This window comes from Magnolia sinica, chromosome 12 (genome assembly GCF_029962835.1).
Source record: "Magnolia sinica isolate HGM2019 chromosome 12, MsV1, whole genome shotgun sequence".
NCBI lineage: Eukaryota > Viridiplantae > Streptophyta > Magnoliopsida > Magnoliales > Magnoliaceae > Magnolia > Magnolia sinica.
Genome location: NC_080584.1, coordinates 53,330,190 through 53,356,235, shown reverse-complemented (window position 1 = coordinate 53,356,235; position 26,046 = coordinate 53,330,190). Strand labels below are relative to the sequence as shown.

General features: G+C 39.5%; 1 protein-coding gene across 1 annotated transcript in view; it reads right to left on the bottom strand.

Annotated features, from left to right (window-relative positions):
• Positions 1–25,678, bottom strand: part of LOC131221385 (protein disulfide isomerase-like 5-4) — a 79,685-nt gene extending 54,007 nt beyond the window's left edge. The window contains exons 1-5 of the mRNA XM_058216646.1: positions 25,574–25,678; positions 22,738–22,828; positions 20,982–21,076; positions 17,692–17,749; positions 7,774–7,955 (exon numbers count right to left, since the gene is read on the bottom strand). Of these exons, the coding sequence (XP_058072629.1) occupies positions 7,774–7,955; positions 17,692–17,749; positions 20,982–21,076; positions 22,738–22,828; positions 25,574–25,614 (467 nt within the window). The 5' untranslated portion in view covers positions 25,615–25,678. The remainder of the gene's footprint in view (positions 1–7,773; positions 7,956–17,691; positions 17,750–20,981; positions 21,077–22,737; positions 22,829–25,573) is intronic.
• Positions 25,679–26,046: the final 368 nt, after the last annotated feature.

The window sequence follows — 26,046 nt, the reverse complement described above, 5'->3', positions numbered from 1 at the left end:
TTGAACAGTCTCACACTGAAACCTATCACAATTATCGAACGTGCAAGGAAATAATTAACGAAGTGATGTTGACATCTTGGCCATTAACAACTTGTACAGTCTAGATCGTGCCACAAGTAACCGGGCCCATCTAGCATGAAATGGTCATGTGTTCGGCATTTTGTAATTTGGGTTTTGAGAGATATACCTGTAATTTTCTTCTTATGCCGGTTTAATGATTGAGGGTAGTTAGAGTTGGTTCTGGGTTTGTTGGAGTTAGTTGGGATTAGCAACTAATTATGTAAGATTAGTTAGTGAATAGTTAGGGGATTATAAGAGGTGGTTAGGATTGGTTGTACAAGGCCTATAAAAAAGAATTTTCTAGAAATCATGTAGTTTCTCATTTGTAAGAGAAATTGGAAGAAATTGTGAGAATTTTCTCCTTGATGTGTGTGAAGTGTTTGGATTACCAAATCACAATTCAACCCAATTTTTCAATGTTTTCCTTTCATTCCTTTGGAATCTGTCAATTCTAGTATACTTGATAAGGACATAACTACATGTACACTTTTGCATATGAATCAGAGGAGGCAGGCCGCACCGATTTTCCTATGGCTAGGTGAGTACCCGTGATCGTGCTGAAAACCTCATGTGCATGTGCAAGCATCTGCAAGACCCCACACTAGGAAGATGCACATGGGCTGCTTTATGGAGTGACCTAGACCGTTGGATCGAAGGGACGTGACGATCAGGCCGTTGGATCACATGATCGGGCCATTCATCGTGGATCGTCCACACTAGTTTTCTTAGATTTTATTAGCATCATAGGATTTAGTTTTTTTTATGTTATGTTTGGACATCATTATGAGTGTTTTAGTTAATTTTAGTTAAACTATGGATTTTTCGTCAAAATTCACAAAACATGGTGTTAATTGTAATTTTTCAACTTTCATAAAGCTATAAAAAGAGGGTGGCCGTGTGACCCTCCCCCTCATTAGGTTTTGTGATTAAAAATAAAAATTAAAAAATAAAAGGCTATTGTTTTCTTCTTTGTCTATCTTCATGCTATTTGAAGATACTTCCATGCGATTTGGAAGGGAGATTGGTGCGAGGCTAATCTTCATCAACGGAGGTGCGATGTCTCCATCTATCCCCACATCACCATCTCTTTTCTCCTCCATCAAGGTATTTTCTTTTCTTCGATTCTCACAACCTAAGCCTTCGTCTTCTCCTATACCTCTTTCTTCCATTCCCGAAACCTTAACCCTAAATCTAAAATCCCTAACTTTCCTACTTTCCCAAATTACCCAAACCCTAATTTTTACCCTAGGTTGTATTAGGTTTTCTACTTTGAAAGAGACTATACCCTATGCTAATTGGATGTCCCTACATCCACTAGATCCTAGTTTCCTTTTATTTAATGATCTTGTGTGATGATGCGGTTAACTTAGGCTAGGATTATGCATGATGTTCTTTTTTTGTTCATGATTGTTGTGGTGTTTAGGGCAATGCTTTTGTCTTTTTTGTTAATTATCTTAATATGTTCTTGATCTCACAAGTTATTTGGTTAATGCATCGGTCCTGCATCAATACCTAAGTTACATCAGGTGGTATCAAAGAAGGAGTTCGATGGAATTCTCTGAGCAGAGCAAAAGACGCTTCATATAAGTAATTTTGACAGTGCATGGAGAGCATGCGAGCGGTTGATCAAGTGTCGTGGCATGCATGAGTGAGATCATGAAGCATCTCATGATTTCTAAGGTCTCTTACAAGCTTGGGCTCTTGAAAGGGAGCAAGGACTTCATAGAAGTAGCAGAGACAGATCAAGTGACCACAATCAATGGTTCATGACTGGAATAAAAAGTGTTCTATGGAGTTTGTTTAGAAGCGTGTGGATTAGCAAGATCGTGAATTCTCTAGACGTTTGCATGGGATTGAATGATAAGAGCCTTTCGAGAGGGGGTGTAAGTGAGTGGGAGTGTGCGGGATGGTCAAGATAGATCCCCAAGATGTAGAGATTAAGCATCTCCAGTGACAAATCAAGGAGATGTCACAACAAAGTTCACATAGTTCATCATCGACCTACAGTGGCATGGATCCGAGGTCATTGAGTCATTTAAACTCCTTTCTTTATTGACAGTTGAGGGAGGTGAGAAGGCTAGATGAGAGCATGGCATGTTGATGACCATGGGGCGATCTTGCATCAAGGTCAAGCTTTTGTAGTTCCACAAAAGGCCTCGCATGGAGGGGCTTTTTTATTGGATCAATATAGTCGAGCAAGTTTCAACTTCCATGATGTGCCAAATGACTGAAATTAGTGGCAATCGGCATCAAGAGGCATGCCTCAATTTGGTGGGAATAGATTCATTGAACCCATGAGCACCAAAGGGTGACCAAATAGCAATGTGGGATTCGATGTGGAAGATGTTGTAAGATATGTTACTTCCATTCAACTACAAGCAATAATTGCATATGCTCCATAAAGGGGATCACGATATGGATGACTACACTGAATTAAACCTTTTATTAGCCCGTAATGATCTCTGTAAGACCAAAGCTCAAATCATTGCAAGATACATGGGGGAGTTACACCCATCCATCTGGGATGAACTCATGATGTTCCCAGTGTGGACCCTAGCGAAGGCATCTATTAGGGATCTATGGTGGAGGCACACCAATGCTGAGCTAGCGCGAGGTTTGTCCAAAACGAGTGGCCTTGCGCTCAACACCATGACCATCCCTAACAAAGCCTGTCGTAGCATAAGAACATCCCCTGCCAGCCCAGGTACCACAGGCATGGTGTGCCGTAAAGGCCGTTACGTAAAGGTAACAATGGCAACCGTTACACGTTACAGGATTGTAATGGTCGTAATAGCTGTTATGGAAAAAAATGACCCGTAATTGCCGTTGACGGCACGTTACGTCCCCTATAAAGGCCATGATAGCCTTGTAATGGTCTATTACGGGACAGACACAAGTTTTTCATACTTTTTAATCAACATCACGGGGCAGATATGGGTTTTTCGAGGGGTTTTTCAATAAATAAAAAAATTAAAAAGAGAGACCATTATGGGGTCGTAACAATCGTTATGCCCCACATCGTAAAGGTAACGGTGGTGGCCGTCACGGCCACCGTTACCGTTACGAAACACCTTGACCACAGGAGGCAACAACTAGGCATGTGCAGTCACCTCTAGCACTTTACAACCAACTTGATGGCTGACCTTTTGCATGTTACAAGTGTGTGGTGATCCGATCTAATAGTGTTCGATTATTGCAAGTAGTCGAGCTACCAAGACAAGTTGGATGCCAAAGCTGAAGTGAAACACGACCCATTGTACCTACGGTGGTGGTGAGACCACAAGACTCACCTACGATGATGATAGGGAGGCACTTATTCTCAATCTTCGTAAGAGTTTCTTGATGCTACAAAGCACCCAACTGGAGGATTGGTGTCGCACAAGCATTTTCCTCATACCATGCATGCTTGTTTGCAAGCATAGAGGGTTATCATTGATGGTAGAAGTTGCAAGAATGCGATCTTGAAAGAGGCCATCAACAAGCTTTAGCTCCCCATGGAGGTTCGCCCTACACCATACAAACTCTCATGGATTAGCAAGGGCAATAAGTTAACGGTCTTTAAATGGTGCCTTTTTTGTTTTCCATTGCTAACGTTACTTTGATGAGGTACAATGTGATGTGGTTGACATGGATGCATGCCACATCGTCTTGGGCTAGCCATGGCAATACGAGCATTACACCATCCACGATGGTCATTGCAACACCTATGTGTTTCAAAACAATGGTGAGAAAATAATTCTCGACCCAATTCAAGAGGATGTCAAGCCCAAACCCACTAAGGGGGACAGCAAGAAGCTTCTATCCATGGCGACATTTGTCTGGGCCACCTAAGATAGTGGCAAAATCTACACATTGGTGGCACAAGGAACGACAGTTGAGGAGACACATACTCGAGGCAGTGAAGCCATTGTTAAAAGAATATGCCGATGTGATGCTCAATGAGTTACCCAAGGGCTTGCCCTCAATGAGGAGACCACGTAGATCTAATTCCGAGTGATAGCCAGCCAAACAATACCCCCTATCGAATGAGCCCAAAGGAACATCAGGAGCTCAACCGAAAGTGAGAGAATTATTGGAACATAGCTACATATATGAGAGAATGAGAGCACGTGCAATACTAGCACTTGTCACCCCTAAGAAGGTCGGTCATGGCACATGTGCATGGATAGCCGCACCATTAATAAGATCACTATCACATACCATTTTACCATTCCCCGGCTCGATGATATGTTGGATCAGTTAGCTAGTGTTATGGTTTTCTCAAAAGACCAACCTCAAGAGTGAGTACTACCAAATACACAACTACCTTGGAGACGAATGGAAAACGACATTCAAGACAAGTGAAGGTCCCTACGAGTGGCTTGTCATACCATTTGGTCTATTTAATGCACCTAGCACTTTCACAAGGGCATAAACTACCTCTTGAAACCGTTTAGTGGCAAGTTCGCCGTTGTGTATCTCGACAACACTTTCATCTATAACCACTCACATGAGGAACATTTGAAGCACCTTAGGTTGATATTTAAGGCCCCATGGAAAGGCTCTATGTTGATGCGAAGAAGTACTCCTACATGGCCGATAATGTCACCTTCCTTGGTTGCGTTGTTTCAACAAAGGATGTAAAGCTTGACTAAAGCAAGGTGCAAGCAAATGTTAGTTGGCCCACTCCATGCAACATAAATGAAGTCCATAGTTTCCATTGGATAGCTATGTTCTACCGTCAGTTCATTCAGGATTTTAGCTCTATTGTTGCACCCATTACCAAGCGCATGAAGACCGGACCGTTTCTTTGGACCGACGTAGGGGAGGATAGTTTTTGGTTCAACAAAAGGAAGATCTTGAAGGCTCTGATTCTAGCCATGCACAACAATGTCCTCAAGATTAGTTGTGATGTCTACTATGTTGGCATTGGGGCCATCCTAAGCAAGAGGGTGACCCGTAGCATTCGTCTCCGAGAAATTGAGTGGGCCACAACTCAACTATCCAACGTACATCATCAAGTTTTATGCCCCCTATCTGAGCTCTACAACAATGGTGACATTACCTGATTCATTGAGAGTTCATGTTGTTCTTATATCGTGAGGCACTCAAGAATATCAATGGGTAAGATAAACTCAATTGTTGGCACGCTAAGTGTGTTGCCTCCTTACAAGAGTACAGCTTCTCTATCAAACACAAAACATTTATACCCTGACACAATAAAGACTCGAATAGGTCCCCAAACATCTGCATGAACCAAAGCAAATGGAACTAAACTATGCTTTTGGGCAAGTAGTGAAAAATTAACTCATAATGCTTACTTAACTCACACACTTCGTACTCCTAAACTATGAGAGACACCTTGAGAATCTTCAAAGAAGGGTGATCGAGACAACAATGGCACTAGTAAGAAGAGATGTTATTTTGCATTACTATAACAATTACCTCATGGTCCTCATGGTCAAGATAGAAAAGACCACCATGTTCATGTCCTCAGCCAATCTTTTAGATCATGGAAAACATAGCATGAAGGATAGAAAGTCGTAGACAATTAAGTGATTTTATGAGTTTACTAATAGACAAGGTTAATAGGAAATTTAGGTACATAGAGAACATATGACATGAAAGAAAGGAACTTGCATGAACAGTACCCATTCCACCCACTTTATATGAAGTAGAAAGGAACTTGGATAAATAGTACCCATTCCACCGTACTTTCTACCAAAGTGACCAATGAACTCAACAACAATATATCAATAGAGGAAAAGGCATTGGATTCACCTGTCATATGGTCAAAGGCCCCAAATTCAATGACCCATGGTGCAATGGACTTGGACCCTAAACAGGCCATCCTTGAGTTCATGAATGTAGCTATAGAAGTAGGAGTATTAGAAGAGATAGGTCGATTCTTCAATAACTTTCAATATTCATCTTTGGTAAGTGTGACTATATCACTAGATGTACTTGGTTGTTGAGTTGTAGGACTAGAACCATCCAAATGAGACCCACTACTCTCTTCAGAATAAGATGCCTGACTTGCACAAGCTAGCTTCCCATGGATGTCACAACATTTCTAAACATTGTGATTTATAAGTCCACAATGAGTAAAATTCTTGGGTCCATGACCTCCCCCTACATTACTACGACCACCTTGATAACCTTTATCACCTCCTTGATTACCTTGGCCACCACAAGTACCATCCCTAACATGTATATATTACATAAACCTAATAAACTAAAGAGAGGTACACAAACAAAACTCAAGATTAGGTGGACAGTACCATTATATGGCCCCTTATTAATTCTTCCTTGTAGATCGTACAATCAATGGCCCAAATCAATATTTGGATCCATGGACGAGAAAAAGATCCTTTTTTTTAAGTTTGACAAGTGTAATGATGCTATTGGTAGTTCCAACTTCCAGCTATTTAGACAATAAGGGTGTGTTCCATTGAGACCTGTCGTTGGCTCTTCTTAAAAGCCATACAAGTGGGCCTACCCTAGTCGAGCCTGGGTTATTTAGATAATAAGGGTGCATTTGGTAGCAGCTTCTCTCTCGGAATAGAAGCCATTTTACACTTTGAGACCTTTGGTTGACTCTTCTTAAAGGCCAGAAAGCTGGGCCTACCCTAGCCTAGACCAAGCTATTTAGACAATAAGTGAGCTGTTAGTAGTACCTTCTCTTTCAAAATAGAAGCCATTTGACACTTGAGAATAGCTTCCATTTAATAAGAGAATCTGCCAAAAGTAGCTTCTGGTGGTGTTACCAAATGAACCCTAAGGTAATACCAGTGCTTTAAATAGAGTGTAGCGTATAGCGCAGCATTTGGCCCTCCATAGCGTGCAGCATAAGCTACATAGCATATAGCATAAGCTACACGATACCTAATATTTTTTAATTAAAATAATAGAAAAATATGATAAAATTTACAAAATGCATATTTCCTATGAGTTTTTAACTGCGAATCTGGATCGTCAACTGCATTTCCATGCAAAATCTAAGTCTCTTTGCCTTTGGACATCTCTATGTGTGACCTCTTTTTTTATTGAAATATCACAAATTCACAATATGAACCAGAATTTGGATGGTCCAGATTGATCTAAGTGCTCTATCCATGATATTGAGCACAATTTAGATGGTCCAGATTGATCTAATGTAGTGTTAGTGTGGTGGGGATGAGTCACCGCCATTTTAAAATAGGTGTTGAACTATCATAGAAGAAAAACTAAAAGAAAATGAGATTTCAAGTAGCATATGCTACCTGCGCTACGCTACATGTAGCATAGACTACATGCTCTATAACTAACGTTACATGCCCTGTAGCTTATGGTACCAGGAAGCCGCTACCTGCATGCGCTACGTAGCATTTTAGCAACGCTATGCTATGCTACGAGAGCTACCAAAAACACTGGGTAATACATACAATTTAGACAATAGAGTAATATAGTGATTGTCCCATGTGAGCAACATGCTACCAGAGTTAAATGTTGGTTGTACTGGATTTGGAATACAGTATATTGGCATTAATCTTCAGTTGGAAACATGATGCATGGCTGTACAAAATCCTTAGGCATATAGGATACATACACTCACAAGTCACAAAAATAAAAATGTAAAACTACAACAACCTTATAATATGACCCGTGCTATCACCAATGAAATGCAGTCCAGTGAAAGAGAACATATTCGAAGAAAGTAACCAAGAGTTTGGAACTCAGACTTTTCTGACTTACTGTTGTGCATATCTATCAAAAGAATTAGCAGTTAGTGGAACAGCTCCTTCAACATATTCCTGCTCATGTTCATCTCCATGATTAATAAGTCTTGGAATTGGCGCCGCATGAAACTCACCAGTCGGATTTAAATTGGGATCTATTGAAAATTTGCGAATTGTTTTTGTTATATTCAACCTGTTCTGCAAACCAAAGAACTTGGATTTAGGTTACATTCACATTATTAAAAATAAGCTGTTCAGAAGAGAGATGCAACTTTGATGGAAAGAAGGACAAACAATGTATACCTAGACCATTGTAACTTACATTAGAAGCAAATAGAGAATTCTTAATTAAGCTTCCATTTGACCCAACAAATAATACATGTGGGAGTCTTATTAATCCTTTTGACTCATATCACGGGCCTCATGATGCAGGACATGGAAATTAAACATGATATGCAAGATTTCAAACTTTAGATCATACTAATTTAGAAACATTCGCAAAACTTCCACATCCCGCATAAAGTCAAGCATTCAACAAGGGGGATCTACAAGGGTCCAAGCCTACACATGTTAGGGTTGGATCAATTAAAATTATAGACCAAACAATGATCAAAAGAGAATAGATTCATCCACACATGCAAAGGATTACTTCCCCAATCCAAGAGATTCACACGTTTCAATTTAGGAAACCCTAAGGTTGTAAAAGTATAATAGAACTTTGGGATTTGGGATGATCTAGGGTTAGGGTTATGGAAATAAGGTGAGAGAAGAGTGAATAAGAGAAGGGAAAGAACCTGTAACCAATCCGCACACATGGGCAGCAAGCGGGCCTGACGCACGTGTGTGGAGTGTGGCCCGAACGTGTGTGGGGGCCGACAAACCCAAAAAGGGCCAGCAAGGGGTTGGTCGGTCAGGGATGGGCCACCCGCACACCAATTTTCAGATCGAACGGATGACTAGTTGGAGCACGGTGCTCCGTCGAAGTTTCAGCCCTCCTGCAGGGCCTGATTCTGGAAATTTGTTGTAGAGAATGATTGGCTGCAAAATAACGGTGGATTTGAAGGTTGGATAATTGTAGGAGAAGATGAATATGGATGGTAGGAGGTGGGGGCAAATCGGGATGGGTGTGGCTTCGCACCACAGTAGTTAGCCCTTCAAAGAAGGGATGGTTTCGCACCCGATTAGGCTCCCACAACTCAGAGATTTAGAGAAGCAGAAAAAGCAAAAATTTTATTTCAATCGTCAATGAAAAAAACCTACAAGGGGTTGCCTATTTATAAGAAAAACCTATACTCCAAAAGCCGTGCCATGTACGCACCCTATTACTTAGAGACGAAGTAACAAAAATAACAATTAATCAAAGCAATCTAAATTGTCCATGATATTCCTAATAACAATAAACAAAACTCAAGTACTAGATCATCTAGAGTAGTGGCCAACGAACATGAGATCCAATGGTGGGATCCACATGATAATCGGGTCCACTCCAAGGAACCAAAACACAGTCCTCTAACTAGTAGGCCCTCCCTGGACATCGTCATCGATCCAGATCGATGGTGGGGCTCTCCTCTTCCTTACGTACATGCGTAGGGGGGGCGTGCGTGTGCGGGAGATGCCCCCATCACCTCATGTAATATGAAAGGTAACCCAATGACTCTCAATCAGACTGTCCAGAGCATCTGATTGGTCAGAGTTAAATGTAAATTGTTGGTTGTAACAGTCCATTTACACTAGATTGCTAGGATCATTTGATAAGGGAAATATAAAGGAATGGACCATCCATGATGGAGATCCCTTGAGGGCATCAGATGCCACTTCAAAAATCACTCCAAATGATTTTTTTTTCTTTTTTCTTTTTTTCTTTTCTTCTTCTTCTTCTTTTTTTTTTTTTCTGGGTCAAGTGACACAAAAATTACTTTCGTTCTCTGTTCTAGACATTGATACTTGACTAATAACAAAACTTAGTTGGTAAGAATCAGTTTTGGCATCCAAAAATCATTTTACAATAAATTAGCTCAAAGCTCTCTTCACTCCCAAAATTATTTTTTATCACTTCTCTCCTAATCAATACCTACCAAACCCCTCAAAACCTTCCCTTCCAGATCAGATGGTTAGGACCATCCAATCAGAAATTCTTGAGGTGGGACCCAAAGATGGATGCCAAGATTAATGATCAAACCTTTTCCAATATAATCACTCTACACCATCCAAATTCCTAGCTATTTCTAAGTGGTTTGGATCACCTAAAGAAAGTATTTTAGAGATACAAAAAGTGGCCCACACATGATGGACAATCAAGGTTTGTGATTAGGATATTTCATCATATGATCAATCGAAACATCCATTTTCCTCAGCATTAACAAATTGATAGGAATATCTGATCAAAGTGATTCCTGAGAGTATGTGAATTGTGGACCACCCATTTTCCCAGCCACTAGTCAAGTGGTTAGGATTGTTCACTTAAAAGTAATTCATGAGAGGCACAGGAAATTAAAGGTGGGCTAGTAAGTAAAGGCTGGAATGCACTAGCGCCTTGTAGTTTTCCCCTCCCCTTCACCTACAAGTGGACCTCTACAGAAACTAGGCACTATGCCTCCTCAAGAAGGGTGCCCTAGATCCATGATCGGACCATTTCCAGTAAATCATTTTGGATCGTCCACTTTCCTATATCATCCAATGAAAGTGATTTTCAAGAGGGATGGGGAACCAAAGGTAGGAACAACATGATGGATGTTCCAAATCAATGAACTTCTATTGTAATCAATTGAAATCAACCCACTTTTATGGATCATCTGCATGAAGTGGATTTTGAGAGGGATGCGAAATCAAAACAAGATGACTTGTTGATCATTCCAGATCAATGATCGGACCTTCTCCAGTGAATAAGATAATTTGAGACTTTCAATTTTTATGCCATTGGTCAGATGATTAGAATCATCTTATCAAAGTAATCATTAAGAGTCATGGGGGAATCAAAGGTGAGCCCAAGTGGCCACGTGAATATGTGATAGATGGCCAAAATCAATGATAGGAACTTCTACATTATAGTTGATCCAGACCATCCACGTTCTCGCCTGTTGATCATATGGTTTTGATCATCTGATGAATTTTCAGATGCCCGGGCAACCAAAGGTAGACACCAGAAATGGAAGGTCCAGCCCAGTGATGGGCCTTTTCCAATACAAACAACATGTAAGCTGCATTTAATAACAACGAAATAGAAAATTGTTTATACGAATCAAATAGTATCATCCAAATAGCATGTTTAGGAAAGAAAACAAAAACATCCATACTACTTTCTAGGAAAATCATTCACACAAATTATTTCCTTAAATCACACCAAAAAAACAGCATCGAAACTCTCCCATAGGTTACCAAAATCATATGCGCCATTTATCCGTCCAATAAAAGATGGTGTTACTTCAATTGAGAAAAATATAGTATCTCTAAGTAGTAAGTACTACTAACGTCAAATATCATTGAAGTACTTCAACATGGAATTGGATATTTTGAAAAAGAAAGTTCTTAATCTCTTAGACGAAATATGACCCATAGTTCAAAAACCCAAAAACTCAACTCAACTCAATGTCCAGCCAGGTCAGGTTGACTCAAAGACTCAAACCAATAATTAATAATGAAATTAAGATAATATAGCACTAAATGTTCTTAATCTAGAACAACCAAAATAAACAACTTCATTAGTATTCCTAGTTAAGAACCTTGGCTATCTTGAAGGAGCTGAGGATCTGAATCTCTCCCTCATCACTACATTTTGTTTCCAAAAATAAATAAATAAATGTTTGACTGGCGAGTGACTCGGCTCGAGTCATTACAATTCGTGTCGACTCGACTGAGTCTTTGAGTCAACTCAACCAATTTCTATGAAACTTGGCTCAATCAAGCTCAATGGCAAGTTTCTCAATGACTCAGCTTGAATTCTCACCATGTGGAATTGACTGGACCAAGTTTCTAGTTGACTTAGCCAGTTCTACAACTGTGATATGACCTTGATTTAGCCATCATCATATCCTTATCTTAACTACCTAGGATTGTCCTTACAAACCATATTTCACTGAAAATTCCTTTCTAAGACCCTATATTGCTTGGTAAAAAAGCCTTCATATGAGCTTTTGGGTTCTTTCTCTTGCTCCGGTGGTAGACTCTCAGGAGTTTCAACACCTGGTCAAGGGTTCGAGTACCCATAGGTGGTGAAATTCTACTACGGTGTGAGTGTGTGGGGGTATGTGTGCGTCTGTTAAAAAATAAAAATAAAAAATAAAATAAAATAAACTCGATACAAATCCTTTTGGGACTTCTCCTTGTCCTCTTTTCAAGCCCTTCAATGCTAATCAAAGTTCCTTTTCTTACTGAGTGCTTGGCTTTTTGTAACCATCCCTATCAGATCTCCATCACGTACCCTTAGATTGCTTCAAATATCCTGATTCTTGATTCTATCCTTCCTAGTTTCCCGACACATCTATCTAAACCTCCATCTCTTTGCAATGATCATCATGTACTCTAGCCTCAATTGCCCAACACTTAGCCCAATAATGAAATATAACCCTGATTTAATCCAAGCAACGGGAGTGTGGGGTGAAACCATAGCCTTCCTAAAGAAAATAACCATCGCCACTTGCAATAACGGGAGGGAAATGATAGATCCAAAGGTCGACCGGCAATCCACAAATATGGGTACGATGCATTGTCTGCATGTGGCAAGACTAAATCTATCATGTGCAGTTCTCTTGCAGGCGACCTGCAGGATTTCAAATGTATATGAGGTCTTCTATAAGAGGAGGAACTATATGCTCTCATCAATATTTATATGTTTTTTTCCGACTTGGATAAAGATAGGGCATGTTCTCTATATGATAGGCAATCTATGTTCAGTGCCTCTAGTCATCTTATTAATAAGATGAAAAGTTGCTTCATGGCATATGAGAAAGCTGCAATTGTAAAAATTATAAATCTTGAGTCTCAATCAGGATGATTCCATATGAAGCGATTTCCTGTTACTTGCCTTGGTGTGCCTATATATGTGGGAAGGCTAAAGAGAGTCTATTTTCATGGCACTCAGGAAAAAAGTCACAGAATAGAAAGGGAAGCTTCTGTCAGCAGGAAAAAAGCTTATTCTCGTTAAACGTGTATTGAGCATCATTCCGATTTATTTGCTTTCAATAAGTTCTCCCCATCAACTATTTATCTTGGGATGAAAAGATCTTCGCCAAGTTCCTTTGGGATGAAGGAGAGAATGGTCTCAAGCGTCATTGAGTCAGGTGGAGTAGAATAAGTTAACGAGTGCAGGAAGAAGGTTTAAGTACCAAGAGTATTTAGAATGTAGAGAAGGCTTTTAGAATGAAGATGCTATGGAGGATGGTTTCAATGAATGCAAAGTGGTCACACTATGTGAAAGGCAAATATGTGGTTAACCCTCATTTGTTGACGGTGGTCAACCGAGGTCTTGCTCTTGATCTTGGGGTAGGACAGTTGAGTTAATAGAAGATTACCTGGCAGCTTCTAAACGGTTGATGGGTCAAGGTGTGATCATTCCCCCTAAGGATAGATGGTGGGGAAATCAGCCTCTAAAGGATTTTCTTTTCTTTTCTTGTATGATTTTTTAGACGGGAATGAAAACTCACTGGTTAAAGACACTTGGAGGCTTGATGGGTCTTGGAATGTTGGTTTACTTAACCAATATTAGCCTCAGAATCTGGTTCAGAAAATTGCTCAGTTGGATATCAAGCCATCAGTAACCAGTATAAACTGATTTGGACAGTAACTTCTCATGGAAACTTTTCAACAAAGCCTGGAATTTCCAAGTGCTCGGCGTCCAGCTTTGTGGCTAATTATCTATGGATTTGGAATAAGGATTTGAGTTTCATTCTTCTTCTGGAAAGCCTTGTAGGAAAAATCCCTATTGATTGCTCAATCAAAAAAGTCAGGCGTCCCTCTCCTCTCCAGTTGTGGATGCTGTCCTAATCGGGCTATGGAAGACACTAATTATTGCACGCTCAATTACAGTGTACTAGATGCAGGGATGGGGGGATACTTCTGCAATATCTTGGACATTCCTCTTAGTGCTGATCAATCATTTCATCAAAGATCTAATATGCAGTCCAGCAGGGCATCTTACAGAAATCGGGTATCCTAGATAATTGGTCTGGTGCCCAGTCTCATTGCTTGGGAAGTGTGGAAGGAATGAAGGCATAAAATGACAAACCTTTTTTTCATTATTAAAAAAGTTATTTGATCATTGCAAGTTTTGGAAAATCGGAGAGAATTTATAAAATACTGCAGTTTTCTAAATAAGCTATAAATCAAGAATATTAATCTATAGATCAAGCCAATTAATCCAAGGACACACACACACACACACACACACACAAAAGACGGTTACGTCCTGTAAATGCATTTCTCAAACTTGATGTTGATAGGGAAACTGAAGTAATCCAGGGATTGGTGGAGATGGTAGCATCATCAGAAATGTCAAGCATGATCTCCTCTTTGCATTTGCTCATTTTTACAGGAATTTCTCTAATATCATTGCTGAATTCAAGCAATTTTGGACAACCAGTGGTTGTGCAAATAGTATAATCCTTCAAATGTCATAGGGGAGTGTGATTCTAAAATGGCGGTAGAGATGAACCTCAATCGGATTTATTTGGCCCGGATGCATGGTGTATGAAATCAGATATCCAAAATTTTGTGTGACAAATGGGAGCTGATATATCTCGTATATCCAGGAAACCAAATGTTGAGATCAATGCTTTAGCAAATTGTGCATGTGACTCAGAATGGAACCAAGTTATTTTAACCGCTCAGTGGTGCCTTCGAAAATTAAAGTAGATTGAATTTCAGACAAATCTGGAATTCCAAATATCAGATAACTGATTAAGTTTTAGTTGAGTTGCTTTTGTTCTGAGCCTCTGAGGAGTTAGGTCTAGTCTCCCCCTCTTTATTGTATTCCTTCTCATTGTATTTATAAAATTCAAGAAGGATTGTCAACTCCATTGAAAATAAAAGAAAAGAAAAGAAAAAGGGACTTGTGAGGACTTTAGAGGCAAGAGGAATCTAAAATGGAAGTCCAAAATATGATTTAGGAGTACAAGTGACGAACATAGAACAGATAATCAGAGTTCCTGATTTTCAGCAATCTCAGTATAATACAAGCACTCTACCAACTCATCAATACCGGCAGCTGTATACCATTGAAAACAGCATTTGGGGAATAATAGGAAAACAAAAGGATAAAGAAACAATAGAAAGAAAGAGGGATGGTGTGAATGCATGATGCATCCATGCCATATGTCGCATGGGTGTGGACACGTAGGGCCAAGGGTGCTCCGCATCTGCAATCAATCCATGATTTCTAGCCTTAGGACTGTATGAATGGTATTTGGGGCCCACATACCACTGAATAGTCCAATTGGTGGTCCAATTGGAATGTGGCGCCCACGAATCCAATCAGTTGACCTACTTAGTGGTTTGATTGACATGTAGGGACCACAAGACCAATTGGAAAATCCTGTTCAAGAACAGTGGAGCCTACTAGTCCCATTTTGAGTTCAGGCAAGCAATTGAGCTTCATGACTTGATTTAATCTATGTAGAAGTTTATGCAACCATCATTCATCAGAAGTTTGTATCCGATCGGAATCCTGCAGCAAGAGATGATTAAAAGAGAGTAGAATGGTCCTAAAAAATCAGATGTTTAATCCACAACAATGTTTTAAATATCGTTATAGCATAATATATCGCACCATTGGGATACAGATACATATCAGTTATCGCATGGGATATATCCGTTGTATCGCGTAATGTATCGTTGTTGTTGGAAACATGGGAACATTGGGAAATTGGTCGAATATTTCAAGGAAACTTCAAGGATTGTTGAAAAAGACATCAATACACACTTAGAAATAAAAACATTACCAAAAAAAAAAGTGCACATAATAGGGGTTTCCTATGCATGGGGTCCTAATACATGCACTGTCCAACTGAACTGATGCAAGCATATTTAAAGTCTATTCATATAATTTATAAACATAAGAAGACATGTATGGAAACACAAGCAATACATTCAAAAGCAAAAGAAGAATCGCTAGATCAGGTTAAATGTTTGAATTTGTGTTTGGAAATTGATTTGTGAGAAATTGAGAAATTTCGATTTTTCCCAATTTTCCACTACTTGCCTCATCTCCCCCAAATCTTGAAATCGAAGCTCCAAATCCATAATTTTTCATGGAAAACATGAAGAATCATAGATTTGTAACCATTTGACATTGATTTAACGTGATTTAAAACCAAAAAAAAAAAAAAAAGGGATCCAAAATCGAAAATGCTCACCGGATCGAATAGGTGGGATATATCGGCACTACCTATACATTTCATCTCGCACAGGTGGGATACAAGATACATCGTGGGATATATCGGCCGATGTCATCGATATTTAAAACACCGATCCACAATTGCTGTCATTGATCTTTGTGGTTTGTTTCAATCAAAATTTTACACGTGTACAACTCCAAAATGATGCCCCTGATGTTCTAATACTAACTTCATACATGCTATGAATTTATATCAATGGAATCTATAGATTTTGGTCCTCCACTTTGTATGAATTAGAAATTGTTCAATTTTCACAGAATTATCTATACACATGCCTTACTCTTCAAAAAAAAAAAAAAAAACCTATACACAAGCCTTTCTCTTGTCACTTGTAAGAAATCAAGACCTAAATCTCCAATAGGTGCATTTTACAACTTAAAAAACCGAATGCCGTGGATGGAGACTCATGTAGACATTGAATATATTCATTAGATCTGCATTTACGAACCATGACCTTTAGGTGTATGTTTGCAAGAAACTAAGTTGTATCAACATTTTGCTAATTTAAGCTGGCTCTTGGCATCCACAGTGTGATAAGGAGTAAGGACTATCATAGACAATTCCAAAGAGGGAGAATAAACAAGGTTTAGAAAAAGTGCAACAGAAGAATGATGGAAACCAACATCGACCATCATTAAGCCTTAACCCAACTAATTGGGGTTGGCGGAAACCAACATCAATATTTTTCAATTTTTTCGACAAAATTGTTGATAGAATAATGAAAATTCTAAACAAGAGACTTGAAATCCTCAATCTCAGGTCTTTATTTTCTTTTAATTTATTCTCTCTTTCTTTCTTTCTTTTTTTCTTCTTTTTTTTTGGGGGGGGGGGGGGGAGGGAGGGAGGGAAAATGAAGATAAACTAAAATTTCATACTCAAATGAATAAACTTCCTATTCAAACTAAATCTCAATGGCTCAAATAATAACATGAACTTCTTCCTAAGATATGGGAATTGATACAGGAAGAGGCTCCCATTTCTCAATATTCAGGAAATGAAAATTGCTGATAGAATAACGAAAATTCCAAATGACAAGACTTGAAATCCTTAATCTCAGGTCTTTATTTTATTTTTCTGTTGGGGGCGAGGCAAGGGAAAATGAAGATAAACTAAAATTTCATATTCAAATGAACTTGCTGCTCAAACTAAATCTCAATGGCTCAAATAATAACATGAACTTCTTCCTAAGATATGGGAATTGATACAGGAAGAGGCTCCCATTTCTCAATATTCAGGACATGAAATTGCCAATCACCAAAATTCAGGCCAAACCACTCATCAGGTGGGCCACGCCATATATGTTTCAATTTATACATTTGTGCCATCTGATGAGGGGATTGGCCTATTTTTGCGCCATGTAATCTTCATGGTGGGTCCAGTTTATGGACAGCTCGGGTGTCATACATGTGACACGCTGGCTTGTGTGCCCTGTAAAACTGGAATTCTAAATGCAGAAATATATTTTATAGCCAATGATCAGCTACCGACTAGCAACACGACCAGACATATTTGACCTAAAAGGAAATTTTTGAATGGCAGAAACTTACTGTTCCTAACACATCACTCACATCAACCGACGCAAATTCACATGAGAGTGCAGGAAAACTGCAAGCAAATTGAGGTAAGCAAAAGTAATAACAAAATGAGAAGTAATCAGAATGTGAAATTGACAGATAACTCTGAAGAAGGCACAAAAAAAGCTATGTGCAAGATACATTAGAGTCAAGTGATGCTGGTAAGACCTGTACACATATAAAAGAAAAAGATTTCAAAAAAAAAAAGAGTTGAGAAGAATTATAATGCCCTGCACATCAGCAGATGTATAGTTCTCTGATACCAACAATTCCGTACATGTGGGCCATGTGGTTGGCCGAAGCAAATCTATGATCTGATGGGACCCACAACGAATGGGGGATACCCCCACAAATCTACATAATTGGAAGATACCAAAACTTTGATCTTTGGATTATTTTTCAAATGTTCCTCCAATCTGGAAGATTTTAGAGTTTCAAGGCATACACCATCCTCACTGGCACCGCCAGCTCAACCGTTTGGATCACCAAAACATCAACCCCACAAGTAAAGGATCCTGTGCATCAGCAAACTGGTAATTCCTCGTGAGTATGTTGAGAATACTCAAACATTCAGAAATGACAAAAGAAAAGGGAAACAAACAAACCATAATCTCATTACCTTCAGGATTCTGTGAAATGCATACCCATCATTGTTAAATGAAAGAAAGACATTTAATTAACTTGCATTAGAAGTCACAACATACTTAGAAGGGATATTCTGTGGCAAGGTGGGGAGGCAAGGAAGAAATTTCATCTCATGAAGTGGGTTGATGTTTGAAGACCGAAAGAGGAACGGCTAGTGGGGATTCATAACTTGGGTGTAATGAACGGGGCTCTATTTGGCAAATGGATTTGGAGGTTTGGGATGGAGGAGGGAGGATTGTGGAAGGAGGTTATTGTCATAAAGTATGGAGTGGAGTGGGAGGAATGGTGACCTAAATGTGTTCCTCTATATATAGGGTCGACTGTTTGGAGGTCCATTATGAGATTTAAGGATGTGGTATTAAGAGGGGTGGACTTTGGGGTGGGTGATGGTTCAAGGGTGAGATTTTGGAAGGATGTATGGCTAAGAGGGAGAAAATTGCAAGACCAATATCCAAGGCTAGCTCAAGTGGCCATGGATGTAGACATCTCAGTTAAGCAATGTTTCTCGCCCCATGAGTCCAACAGGGTTTGGTCTCCTCTATGTCGAAGGGATCTCCATGAGGGGGAATTGAAGAATTGTTGGCGATATTAAAGCAGTTGTTGGGGGTGTCTCTTTCAGAGGGGGGCAACTCGGTGTGTTGGTTGGAGGCAAAGTAGGAAAAGTTCTCGGTTAGATCTTTCCATTCTATGATATCAAGCAGCTTTAATGTAGGCAATAAGGTCTATACCTTTTTCCTTTAGTCCTACAGTGCCCCCTCAAAGGTTGTGGCATTTGCATGGCTAGTGGGGTGGAATAGAGTGCTACCGATCAGCAATTTGAGGAAGAGGGGTCTTATCATAGTTAATGTATGTTCCTTGTGTTGGCAAGACGAGGAGTCAATGAATCATCTCTTTATACATTGTCCTTTCTCGAGGGAGGTGCGGGAAAGTTTCTTCAGGCTCTTCAGTGTGTCATGGATCTTGTTGTGATCAATTGATGATTTTCTCAGGCAATGGCATGGCGGTGGGCATGGTCTTGTGTTGGCAAGACGAGGAGTCGATGAATCATCTCTTTATACAGTTAATGTAAGTAGAGCGAGGTGGAGATTGTCTCTTCTAGCTATGTTGTGGGCTTTATGGGGAAAAAGAAAGAATAGGTGCTTTCGGGTTATACGGCAGCCCAAGGGGGGTCTTGCTTAGAGCAAGATCAAACGTTATTGAATGGGCAGCTGCTGCTTCTATTGCAGAGGCCCATTATAAAGCTGGTTTTTGAGTTGGGCTGTATCACCTTGTCTGTTTTTTCTTTTTGTAATTTTTCCAGCTTTTCCATTTTTATTAACAAATTTTCATCATTCCAACCAAAAAAAAAAAAAAACATATTACTTCAGAAATATGCACTCCATGCATCATCTATAAATACTTCATTCATAATAGGTGGGGAATTAAGCATCCATCTATTTATATTATGAACTGTATGAAAGGCGAAGATGGACATTGAATCTGGACTCGAAATTAAAACAAAAAATACAGATAGAAAAAAGTCTAGAAATCCGGTGACTCACCATTTGAAATCTGTGAATGCATCGGTGAAATAAGAAAGAGAAACTAGATAAAGAGATTCAGCTTATCATGATTTTTCATGACATCTTTTCTCAAGAAAATGTCTAGGAAGGGGAAACAAATTAAAGAATGACTTGTTACCACAAAATGGTTGGCTACCCCCACATGCAATCTTTTACGCATGTGCAGGACATCAGTGCCATGCATAAGGAGGACCCAATCTGCAGATGCAATGCCACAGCAATCCAGCTGGTCCATAAGGCGGGCCACCCATGTGTGAAGACAAGGGATGATTTAGGAAATTTTGAAAGTTGTTCAGACTGTCCATTGTTTCCATACATGTCCCGCCTACCTAACAGTTGACCGGCCTAAGTTTCGGGAAAATTGATCTACTCAGCAGACCCCACCATAAACTAGTGTTTGATTATTTGATCAATGTACAAGAACATATTCCAAAATGTTCCAGAGCCAAAGGTTGTAGGAGAGAACATCAGTGTTTCAATCAATTCTGCCTCATGTGTTGGTTTTGATAGATGAAGCTTGATGATTTTCAATCAGGACCCAATTTCATATACAATCATGATAAAGGATGATCTATCCAGTGCGTATCCACTACCATTTATCAAGCCATAAAAGATTGTTGAATCTGTCAATCAATCGAAGTAGACAAACTGATAGGCAAAAACTCATGGATGGTCCAATTATCAAAATTTGCAGCAACTGCCTGTTCCAAATCATTCAACCATGAACTTTTTTCTGGACCCTTGTTCTAAACTTTTATTGACCATCAATAACTTGGTGATGGACCAAAGAGTTACAAACTTTCAATCAGTGCAATTGTTGGGTCATGGTTCATCCAAGGTGGTCTAGACCCTTCACCAAAAATGCAACCATGAAGGTCTTGTATGGATGATACCATTTACTAAAAATGCAACTGAATGGACATGAGAACCTACATTTCCATGGTAAATTTTAAGCTTCATGTATTACGAGAAAGGAAAAACAAACCTGCATCAAGGACGACACAAAAGGAAAATAAAAGCTCAAAGATTGCAGTTCACAGAAAATGGCAGAACTACCTAATATTAAAATCAATGCGTAGGAATTCCCCATCGGCACTCTTATCAACAACAACGGCTGTGTCAGTGCTGACCGTCAAGTAATTACTCAGCTCCTGAAAAACAAAAAAGCACAATCTCCTACCATAAATCATAGAAAATAAAGAATGGGTGGCAACCATTTGTTCTAGCATCTTATTCTTAATACCAATAAAAAAGAAATTTTCCATTAGGTATAAGAATACGTGACTGTTAATCAGGGTGGGAGTAGATATTGATTTTCTAAATAAATGTGTTTAAGCACAGAAATGGGTGGGAAGAAGGGATAAATTTGTTAACAAAAATGTCATGTTGTTTAAATGGTTTCAGATAATTGTACCAAACCACCTAACAAAATAAGGAAAGATGTAGTTAAGAATTTCCAAAATGTATTTCTATTTTGGTCGATTGATTGAACTCCGCCCAGTAAAGATGCACCAGCCCCATCAAGGAGTGCTGAAGTCAGGTAGGAAGCCTTTGGATGAAATATTGCTGAGAAATCTTGACATTTCCCATATCAAATATTGATGACTGGCAAAAAAAAAAAAAAAAAGGCCTCGAAAATCCAAAATAAGGAAAGATGTAGTTAAGAATTTCCAAAATGTATATCTATGTTGGTCGATTGATTGAACTCCACCCAGTGAAGATGCACCAGCCCCGTCAAGGAGTGCTGAAGTCAGGTAGGAAGCCTTTGGATGAAATATTGCTGAGAAATCTTGACATTTACCATATCAAATATTGATGATTGGCAAAGAAAAAGGCCCCGTAAATCCAATCTCAAATAGCTGGGACAAGGCTATGATGTTTTTTTTATTGGCACAAGGAAATGATGATGATGATGTCAGACGGTAAAGACATAAAAAGCATCTAGCAAAAATCGATTTCACTGGACACAAGAAAATCGAATTATATTGAATGCAAATCAATGATGAAACAAGCAGATTAAAAAAATTGCAGTGAATCTCCTGAGCATATATATTTAAGAGAAATGTGATGGCAACTCTTGGGAGTCGGATTTCTACTCGTGTGCGAGATCCGAGCTGTCCAGAATGTGGGGCCCCCATGTACATGCAGTGGCATGAAAATCAAGCTGGTACAGTCATTAGGTCAGGGTTGGGTGCTATCATCATCATCATCATCATCATCTTAGCCATTCTCCCAGAAATTTGGCATTGGCTTTCAAACGGTGGATTGGCAAAAAAAAATAATTTGCAACTGGCTGCCCACTAGGTGTGCAATGAGAGAAAAATCGGAAGGTCAAAAAGGATTGAACAACGGTCCACATTCAAAATCATATCAGCTCATGATCAGACATGTCTGATTTTGGGCATTGCATGCACGTGACCAACCTATATTCTCTGATCTCAAATATAGAAGCCCCATTAGCCTGCATAAAGGAGAGTACAATCTGGAATCCTACCTCGATGAGTAGCCATAGCAGGATTCTAAACAGTTAAGGGTGTAAACAGGCCATCCTCTAAAAACTGGGTTCAGCAAATTAAAATTCTGAATAGGCCTGACCTGACAAGCCAGCCCTGAACCGTTCAAAATCCAGTCCCAAACCAACTCAGGCCCACCCTGTTTACACCCCTACCAACAGGTAACTAACTTGTGAGGATAAAAAACCAAAGTAATCAATAAAGCATTAGATCGAAGCCTGAAGCAAGAAGAATAGAACATGTATCGAACTATAAATACCCTTAATTCCTCGATAAGAATAGGTGCAAGTAAAACATACCATTCCAAATAAAAACATCATGAAGAGTGCTGCTATAATGGATAACCCTGCACCTGATATTGATGCCTCTGTCAAATCTCTAGGAATTTTCCTGTCATTGAGAAAATATATATACAGATGAAAGATATACATCCACTCAAGGTAACCACTATCCTGTGAAATACACAGATTACATATGTCAACCAAGAAACTTACGAAGGGTGCATTGGGATGCACAATCGGAATGAATCACAATTATAATCTAATAAAGTTGAAAAAAATCAAATTGCAACTACCTTCCCAGCATTAATATTGAGAGACTAGGTTCCAAGGTGCAATTATGTCACTCTCAAGATCGACTTGAAAGGAATGTAACTGCAATTTGAGGGTTATTTATTATCTATGCTAGGAAGCATAATTAGTTCTTCACCATTTCCTCTTGATTGAAAGCAGATGTTCATAATTGAATGTACTTGTGCAGCCAAAGCAATAACTGCTTTTTCATAAGAAGAACATGCTCCATTTCCATCCGTCCAGATAGTTTAAGTGGCTAGTGACCATACTAAGCAATTATTTATGTTATTCTAGTTCAGTGTACTTGTAGAGATGCACATATTGAGAACTAAATATCCTTAAAACCAATTGAGATGAATCCCAATTGGTTTACTCGTGTGTTGGCACTTTTGGGCTTTGCAAGATCTCCAAGGTAATATAAATGAATTCCACTGTTTGACAACCGGTGTTTGCCTAAAGTCCACATAAAAATTAATCTGTGAACAGCCATCTGAGGGTCATAACCAAACTATCGTTCATTGTATTGTTTGAAAAGAGTGGAATATACACATGCCGATATGTGAATGATAGTGAACCTGTGAATATGCCGGTCTGTAAGTCGAAACACGCAGAGTAGTAAACTATGATTCAAAAGGTGTTTACTTAGGCGCAGTGCCGGGATCCATTGAATAGGTTTCAAGGTGGGCTACTTAGGCCATGCGTGCAATTATGCATTTTCCCTCAAAAAGCCAGTCCAACCAAACCAACAACCCATTACATCAAACAACAGTGAGTTGCAAAAGAGCAACACGGCTACCTTACTCGGCAGGTGATCTAATCTGTGGAGCAAATATGTCTTCTTAATTTTTACAGGCACACCATTCTCTGCAGCCATTTTTATTTTGGTTTATTTTGAATTAATGGCATATTTTCAGGCCAGCATTCAATAAAGGAGGAGCCCACATTCCAATGATTTAGACCATCCATCGAGTGTGCCTCGAGGACAGGAATGGATCAAGAACCTCTTCTATCAAACACGGGCATGCATCCAAACAATGGGCTTTCACATACAAATAACCATATATATTTGTTTCTAAACATCCAATTGCAAACCAATAATCAGACAGTTTAATTGTTTGATGGGGAAGTATGTTGAAGCATCAACCATCTGATGTTGGTTTGTTTGATTAACAGCCTGGATCAGTGAAAAGTGGGCCCTTTTCACAAAATACTGGCCCGAAATAAAAATGCCACTACTTCCTACCAAGAAATTGTATATTCCCTCAGCTTGTAACTCAGAAGAGGAACACTTACCTTTCATTCTCTGCTTCACTATTTTACACCAAATAACACAGTGACATGAATCCAAGATGGCAAGACCATTCCACAAAGGAGGAATGATTTGTATGGTCTGGGATTTGGATCAGCATGAATGCATGCCATGTCTACATGGATAATTCATAATTCAAAAACACAAAAGCTCGACTGACTCAATGTCCAGCCAGTTTGAGTCAACTTGAACGAGTCTAACTCGACTAATTATTTGATAATTAAATTTTTTTTTTACAAAAAAAAAAACATGTATTAAAAACAGTGATGTTAAGTTAATATATATGAACTAGCTGAAATGAAGAAATCCATGGTGTGCTCATCACAAACTTTTGCTTTCTTAGTGACTTGGCTAAAGTCAGCCAAGTCATCAAGATGACTCGACAGTCACACTCAAGAGCGAGTTCCCAAGTGACTCAGCTCCAAATATCACTGAGTCAAATTGGTCGAGTTTCGAGCCAATTCAATTAGCTTAGTAAACTGTGGCAAATACACATACCAGCTAGCTCTCTCCTCCTAATCAAAACAAAAAATGCACAAAGGCTACTCACAAGCCCCACATGTTCCAACAAGCAAGATCCAGTACATTCGCCTTGTGGGCCCCACGGTCAATTCCCCGTGTGGCCTGAAATCAGGCCAATCCGATCATCCAAAGGTCTGAACATTAAAAAAAAAATTAAAAATTAAAAATAATAATACTAAAGGTCCACATTCGGCATACACACGTGGCCCACCTGACCTCAAAACAGGGCTGATTTTCAGGGCGACGGCAGATATTCAGCAGTACCCACCAGACCAACATCCCGGATCTCACAAGCACATGCCACATTGGCACAGGCAAGGATGGCAGGTTGGAAATCCTACTCTGGCCTCAATTTTAGAAATGAGAATTCTTATCAAATAATGAATATTATCAAACAGTTAATCTAAACTTTTAAGATGTCAATGCATAAAATCTAATAAACCTAATAACGTAATCAAAATTCATGTATATATGTATGAATGAGGTCGACCTCGCGGGAGCTTTCCATAAGGTCGAGCTCTGTGGTGGGCCCATCGTGATGTGTGTTGGATATCCACCCTAATCCATGATTTGGGTGGGCCACACCATAGGATATAGTTGAGAGTGGATGCCCACCCATTAAAACCTTCCTGATTGTTTGTGGAGGGCTACCCGAACAAATGGAGAAAGTGGGATTTTCTAATGGCAGATGAAAGCGAAGGAAGCAAACGAATGGGCTAGGAGGGATCTTACCTGTAAAAATCAACGGACTTGATCTTGCTAGAGGAGAACATGGTTGCAGAGAGAGAGAGAGAGAGGATCTCTGTTGTCTGGTATTTTTGTCTTTTGATGCATGAAAATGGAATGCCATCCTCCTTTTGCTTTCAAGGAACGGTTACGTGACCCGCGAGAGCACTCGAAATCCTAACCCGCATCAAGACTCGCCCCTAATCTAGCAATGGGCCCCATTAGACAATGACTAGCTCATTACAGGTCATTTTCAGCTGGACCTGGTCATCGCTTTAAGTGTGTGTGACTACGAGGCGGATTGCGTCCCATCCCGCCTGGGAACCGGCAGGAGCTTTGAGTGGCTACAGTGGTGTATGGGTCTTATCCACACCGTCCATTCATTTTTTCGTATTGTTTTAAGATATCATCCCAAAAATGAGACAAATCCAAGTCTCAAGTGGACCACACCACAGGAATCAGCAGTGATAATGATTCTC